Source organism: Physcomitrium patens, chromosome 22 (genome assembly GCF_059467195.1).
Source record: "Physcomitrium patens ecotype Gransden chromosome 22, ASM5946719v1, whole genome shotgun sequence".
In the NCBI taxonomy this organism is placed as follows: domain Eukaryota; kingdom Viridiplantae; phylum Streptophyta; class Bryopsida; order Funariales; family Funariaceae; genus Physcomitrium; species Physcomitrium patens.
Genome location: NC_143431.1, coordinates 2,030,460 through 2,037,624, shown reverse-complemented (window position 1 = coordinate 2,037,624; position 7,165 = coordinate 2,030,460). Strand labels below are relative to the sequence as shown.

At 34.7% G+C, this 7,165-nt stretch overlaps 1 protein-coding gene and 1 long non-coding RNA gene across 3 annotated transcripts; one reads left to right on the top strand and one right to left on the bottom strand.

The window, feature by feature from the left end:
- Nucleotides 1-414: 414 nt before the first annotated feature.
- LOC112274749 (putative lipid phosphate phosphatase beta) lies at nucleotides 415-2,569 on the bottom strand. 2 transcript variants are annotated; one of them, XM_024504467.3, is made up of 3 exons: nucleotides 2,428-2,569; nucleotides 1,886-2,158; nucleotides 415-1,535 (listed from the first exon to the last, which is right to left on the bottom strand). In XM_024504467.3, exons 2-3 carry the CDS (start codon nucleotides 2,112-2,114, stop codon nucleotides 952-954), a joined length of 813 nt encoding a protein of 270 aa, XP_024360235.1. In that variant the 5' UTR covers nucleotides 2,115-2,158; nucleotides 2,428-2,569; the 3' UTR covers nucleotides 415-951. The 2 variants fall into 2 exon arrangements, with proteins under 2 accessions (XP_024360235.1, XP_024360236.1); XM_024504468.3 differs by having other exon boundaries at nucleotides 2,042-2,158.
- Nucleotides 2,570-3,173: 604 nt separating this feature from the next.
- On the top strand, nucleotides 3,174-4,146 carry LOC149986597 (uncharacterized). The gene is made up of 3 exons (XR_016500066.1): nucleotides 3,174-3,259; nucleotides 3,543-3,618; nucleotides 3,717-4,146. It is a non-coding gene; the product is annotated as an uncharacterized LOC149986597 (long non-coding RNA).
- The last annotated feature ends 3,019 nt before the right edge of the window (nucleotides 4,147-7,165 follow it).

Below are 7,165 nucleotides of genomic sequence, written 5' to 3'. Positions count from 1 at the left end.
TGATCTCTATGGTACCTTACCATGAAACCATACTCCAATTAGTTAACTTAAATTTAACATGATGTGCATTTGACTGAATGTGGGTTGAGATTATGCATATACCATAGCTGTTATGGCACACTAAATTCATCCTGAGACTCTCGATACATAAATGTTTTGCTGTAAACATTTCCAAACTTACCTGAATACAGAAATGCGAAGTGCCTTGCTACGCACAATGTAACCACATACACAATAAATTGTCAATGAAATTGCTACTGCTAACCTACTCAATAGCTGGAGATCACAAGCTGAAGAAGTTCTAGATTACAAGTTCATCTACAGTGTCTAAGTATTGTTTCATCACTACTGAATTAATTTTTTTTAAATCAAAGATACTGCAGGTACTAATTAAAAGAAAGACACAACACAGACTAAAAAAAACTTTGTTCGAAATTTATTTTCTCCTAGGTGTACAATTTACGCATATGTGGCGGATTTCTAGTCCAAGTACGGTCTTTTGCCTAGTTGTTGACGTCTGAGAGACGTGGAAACAACATAAAACATTGACCGACTCATTAAAAGAATTCAACGAAACTATCCTCTGTAAGACACTAAATTCAATTTGCATACTTTCCTGAATCAAGTTCCAAATAACCCGGCAATGAGAATTATTCATGCAAGGCCCTGAGTATCATCAAAACTCTGCAATACAGACCTGTAAAGAATGTGTGAACTATGAACACATGCAAAAGGAGAACACATCTAACGCAATAATGTCCCCTTCGAATCATAGCACTGGCACTTGAGGTACCTTTAACTGACAATCGAACCCGCACTATTGGCTACCTTTATGGCGACGCAACTTCTATTCACGAAGTCCCCTGGTCAGTTCAATGATCTTTCTATTCATCTCAATGAAGGAAGTGGAAAATTTCCAGCCATCAAAATCCTCTACAATACTTCTACGTATTAGACGTACTTAGAGAGCAGATAAGCATGCTGCAACTCTGAAACCTTGGTAGGCACATGCAAGAAAAAATGTGCTACAAGGGCCTCAAGCATACCAACCATTACCCCTCCAATTACATCTAGAATGTAGTGCCTGCCCAACACGACTCGAGAACAGATTGTGCCCAACGCCCAAATCGAAAACGCACAATTTGCGATAACCAAAAGGTGCTTTTCTACCAATGGCAGAAGGAACAGTGCCATGGAAGAGTTGTTCTCAAACCTAAGAGCCAAATAAGGATACCAGGATTGATTTATCAGGGAGCGCCACAGTGGGGTATAGAGCCAGAAGAGGGTCATAACCATCGCGGCACGCGTGGAGTGGCCACTAGGAAAAGACCACTTATCCAGTGAGACAACAACTAAGTGTCCCCTATTGTAAGACGGTCGCCTCCTTCGCACAAAAGATTTAATGGAGCCAACCACAATGAGGTCGAATATCAAGCTCACAAAAAGATTTGCAGCAAACATACGGGTATCAGGAGTCCCAGCCGATGGAGATATCCAGAAGGCTGCTGCTGCTGGCAACCAAAATAATCCATCACCTGAAAGAAGAATGATCACGTCTCAGCTAACCAGGATCGGAACAAGCCAGAAGTGAAGCAAGAAGACTTAATCGATTCTTGGGCTCCAATCCTTACAAGACCATCAGATATTAGTTTCACTTATCTTGCAAGCAGTACTCCTATGATTTCAGACACGAAAAAACTTGAGCAAAAGCACTATTCAGCAAGGAACCGAACAATTTAGCAACTATGGCTGGGTCGTAAAACGCAAGATAATCAACTTCGGTGAAAGCTGAGTTTGAGTGATACCACTTCTCAGAAAGAGTCATCCGTAGTTTTCAAGGATTCAGAAATAGAAAAAAAGGACAGACAGACTAAGAGAACTTAACCTGAATATTCAAAAAACCGCAGAAAAAAATAGGCCCAATCCGTTAGGCAATTCTCGTGTACCCATTTCGAATGTCGCCGGTCCAATGATAATAAATTAGCGACGAACTTCGGGCCTTCATAATTTCTAGGTGGAGATTCAAGAATCACTGCTTCACCTGACACTGGGGTTTGAACCCCAAATGAACCCTTGGGCCGTCTCCTAGGTGGGGCAGTTGAATCCACTGTCATCCTGGCGAGGTGTGCTGCTGACCTTTGTGCGTTTTACAGGCAATCTGTAAACGCAGACCATTAGCTGATCGGTAGACATGTTTCAATTTGCAAAACTTGGGTGCAAAATGGAGATCATGTCGAAGGCAAGAATTCAATTTATGCACCAAACATTGCAGGGCGATCAATCACTTAAACCAATCCAGGCACAAAAAGCACGGATAGGCAACTGGTGCCGTTGCGGTAATAGGTGTACACATTGTGCGTTGGGCCGGTTCTCTATAGAGATCTGATTACAAACGAGGTATCCGTTTAAAAATGTGCACACTCATACCTGCTGAAGGAAGTAAAGGCACACGCCGTCCGAAAACGTGATCCAGTACTTAAACGTCGGCGTGGTTCCCTTGCAGTTCCGAACCTTCAGTTTCACAACTCCAGTAAGCTCACGCACCTGTCTCACAACCGCACCGCGTGATCCCGCACATTGAGGTACAAATGCTTCCCACCCATTTCACGGTTGTGCGTTTTACACCCGTAGTTAGATTTATATTGCACCTCACAGCATTGCTTCCCTCCGCCCAGCCACGAAATTAAAGGCCAACACAAACTGTCCCTCAATGCTCACCCACCTAAATTTCGCACCTCAGACTGAGATTAGTTACGTAAAGAGTGAGAACTCAATTGACAGGAACCTTGTGTAGCTTTGGGAAATCTTCACACCTAGGTGAAAAGTACCATAGGCCGTGGATAGAGTTTCCCGGGCTGAACTTTAATAGTCTCTGGTTTAGTATCTACTCGCTGGGACTCAAACTATTAACACCCATCCAGGTGACGAATTACAACCGAGTGAAAGGAGAACCCCAGTTGTTGATCTGAACAGAGCGTGATGATAGCGGCAGACAGATTATCTAAGCAATGGCTCCAATTACGATTCGTCCAGTTTAGGCTCTGAAATTGCTAGGGTTTGTGACCCCATTTCTATGGCTTTTGTATTGACTAGGTGACATATGCCTTACATGAATCAGCCCATTTGGTTCGGCATGGCTCGATTCTCGATGTGATTGCAAATTTGACATTGATTGCAGGTCATAATGCACCGCTGGAGTAAACGATGCTTCTGAAGATTGCACCGGTGTCTGATTATTTCAAGGAATGAGAACTACAGGGTGAGCACATTTGCTATATATACGCGAGTTTCGACGATGTACATTAAGAAAACTAATCTATGTCTTGCGCTGGGTGATGCATTTTAGAGTTCGTGATTTGTCAACAAGTAAGAAAATACACTGCTGCTGCTATTAGCAAATTTTGTGAAGTATGTGTGTTCGACGAATATGTGATTGCTAAATCTCAGTTTCGGACATCATGGTCACTCTTGGCTGTAGCCACCCACCCATCATCTGCTTCAGCTCTGGTCATGGATGCTAAACCATTCTCTGAAATGTGCAGAGGTCTCACGTTGCATGAGAGTCTAACAGGCAACTCAAATTCTAAGGATGCAAGAATTGGGTTATATGCAGAAGATGTGAGTGTCGAAGGATTTTCATTCTGTTTCTCATTCTTACCTTGTACTTAACCACTTATCATCTCCAAGCGACCTCTAACATGTGAACTATTGTGCAGGGCATTCAAAGACAATCACAAGATGTAGCAGTTATCCAGGTGCATGTAGAGTTTTACACCCATCAAGACTCCCAACAGGTGCCAATCCCTGCAGCTCCAAACCCTAATTACCAAAATGCCAAGCAACTCACACTCTTGTCTCACAACGGCACTGCTTGAGGTACAATACTTTTTGGTAGAATCACAGTTCACATTGCTGCATTGCTTCTCATTAGAATAGATTGAAGCTATTCCTCAGTGCCATCGTATCCAACTCTAGCCCTTCAGACTGAATCTTAGATGCGTTAGTGAGGAGTGATCAGCTCCAGAATTTGGATTGTCGCTCTGTTGCTACGAACATTGGTTAGCAGTAGGATATTCAAGTCATAATCATTTTGTAATTTTTGTGATTATCAATTGCAACAGAAGGTAGTGGTATTTGTTGTGTTGTTTTCAATCTCTTTGATACAGTAAAGTTTGAGGGAGTCTTTATATATATGCAAGTCCTTTGGAAACGTCATTGTTCATAAGCTTTACAAAGATCTTCCACTTGGTAAAATAAAGTTTTTTAGAAATTTTGGAAAAAATATTAAGAGAGATACCTATCACATGGACCAAGTCATTTTTATTTTCTTTTTATCATAATTCTAAATATGATAGCTGCAATCTTTATTGTGACAATTTTGATAGATTAAAAAAATGGTTTTTTGAATTTTAATGAATATTTTTAACAATTTTAAATATAAATGTTTAAATATTTTTTAGATTGTTTCTAAAGGTGGGCTTAATACAAATCCCAAAGAATAATGTGATTCATTTCATGTAAAAAGTAAGTGCATTCTATCTCATTTTTTTAACTAGAAAGTCAATCAAAATTAGGTTCTCAATTTCAACTAATCACAAGCTTTGAAAGTTACCATATTTCACTTCCTTAACATTTGAGATTTCATATCCAAATTTGACATTTGTTTAAATTATTTATTAAAATTAATGTTCATATAATTCTAAGACTTCATATTAGTTATGAATTTTAAAATACACTTCTTACTCATAAAATCAAATTAAGAGTAATAAGTATACTCTAAGGAATCCATTGTAGGAAGAATATATATTGAGTGTGCTTATAGGGTCTAAATGTGTGAGCAATATGCATTAAAATGCTTAGAATATAAATGAATAGTAATTGATGTATTTTTATTAATATTATATATATATATATATATATATCTATATATCAAAAATAATTTGAATTAGCTAGTAGTTGAAAAAGCTTAAAGAAATAATGTTAAAAAAAATTGAACTTAACAAATATGTCTAATATAAAAAAGGTCTTTGATAATGTTTTTATAATATATGTTATTCAATTTATCAAAGTGAAAACTTAAATTTCTTATTGAATCTAAAATATCTAATATCCAAAAAGTTATTATTTATGTACATAATAACTAAATGCTTGTGTTTTATAAAAAATTACAAAGCATTCTTAGAAATATTAAATTTTTTTTTGAATTTGAATTTATTAGAAGTTTATAAAAATATATTTATTTTTTATATAAATAAAATAGAAATAGAAATAGAAATAACATGTTTTTTTAGAATAATTTAGATAAAAAATAATTAAATATTTTTATATTTTTTATTTTAAAATAAGAGTTGCTTAGAAAATAATTGTTTGGATATAAACTAAGTTTTTTTTTCTTAGAATAAAATATATTAATTTAGATAATATATTGAACAATCTTTATTGTTGTTAAGATATCAAGGATAAAAATCTCATATTGTATAGTAATTTTTTAGAGTATGTAAAAATTAACTAAAAAATATAATATATTTGTAAATATTGGAATATATTTGTAAATATGTGCATTAGAGTGGTTAGTAAGTTAATTTAAAGAAAGTTTATAGAAGAAAATTTATTTTGAACTTTATCTATGTTGATTATAGTATTTAAATTATATAGGATTTAGAATAAAATTTAAGGAAAAGATTGGAGCTCAAAGATGAAGATCCAAACCTCTAAAAAACTCATTTGGATGGAAGACAAAAAGATATGGATGGATGAAGGAAAAAGGTGAAGATCTTCATCCCTATCAGTCAAAGGTCATCTCCACTAGGCATTCAACAGGTTGTTTCCAACCATAACAAAGGTTTTGGCAACTTTAGAAAGAGCATTCAAGAACCAAAAACAAGGATTGTAAGGTTTAGGATTTGGGCTACAATTTATGTGAAAATTTTGAAAGATTTGGAGTTAAGGTGATGAAATTATAGCCATTAGAAGTTAAGGTGTCTTTTTAAAACATATTGTTGCTCTTTTGAGGATACAAAGAATTTTAAAACAGATTTTGAAGATCAAGAGGTGTAGCCGCAAGGGTGATTTCAAGACCTATGTCTTTTGTGAAAGAATTTTTGCATTTATAGTTTATATGAAGGAATTATAAAGCATTGAAGACAATATATGTAATTTGAAGGTAGTAAGTTAGTTGTTTTGTAGATAGTAATGGTTGGAGCCATATCTTATGTTTCTAGATGAATTTTTAGCTCAAAGTTTTCAATAGTGTGTGTTGTTAGGTTAAGAAGCTATATATCAAAATTTTATGATATTTGAGTACTTATTTTGTAAGATATAAAGAAAATTGCATATAGGTATATGTAACCAAGGGTTTAAAGCTACTATTAGGATTTTAGCTATATCTCAAGATCCACAATGAAATTGCAGTTGAAATTTGTAGTGGTAGTTTTTAAAAGTACATCAATACTTCATGAAATTTTTTGATTTGTTTGGGCAGTCCAATCATGAGATATGAACTATTGAAGTTAAAAAAAAAAAAAAAAAAAAAAAAAAAAAATCACCTCAAGAATATATAAGGTTTTATAATATTTTTATCACATTTTTAGTAATCTTTAGTACTTAGGACTTATCTATTAATGTGATTGTTTCTATAGAGACAATTTTAAATATTAACTTGGTATTTTTTTATCTTAAGATGTGGTTGAGAAATTAATGACAGTAATTATAGGAGTAAAAATGTGTGTTTGAAATATAAGATTTGTATGTATTGTAAAATTTGAGATAATATAATATCATATTTTAATAAATATAACATTATATCAAAGACATGAATCTCAAAGAAAGAAAGTCATCAATACATTCTTGTATCATTGAAGAAAACTAAAAAGTCACTCAAAAAATGATGTAATATTAAACTAGAATGGCTACTGCCAAAAACAAGAAGACTAGAAAATCTTGAAACAAGACTAAAGACTAAAAAGGCATTGACAAGAGTGAAAAAGACTTTACTCTTGCCTCTATATATACTCTCTAACTAGGAACTATGTGGCGATATTCTATAGGATCTCCAACATGTGTTAACTTTGCTAGCCACATGTCTTAACTTACAAGGCAAGTTGTTTATGTATGCACCACATATTTAGCTTGTTCCACAAACTATCAACACATGGTTAACTTGTTG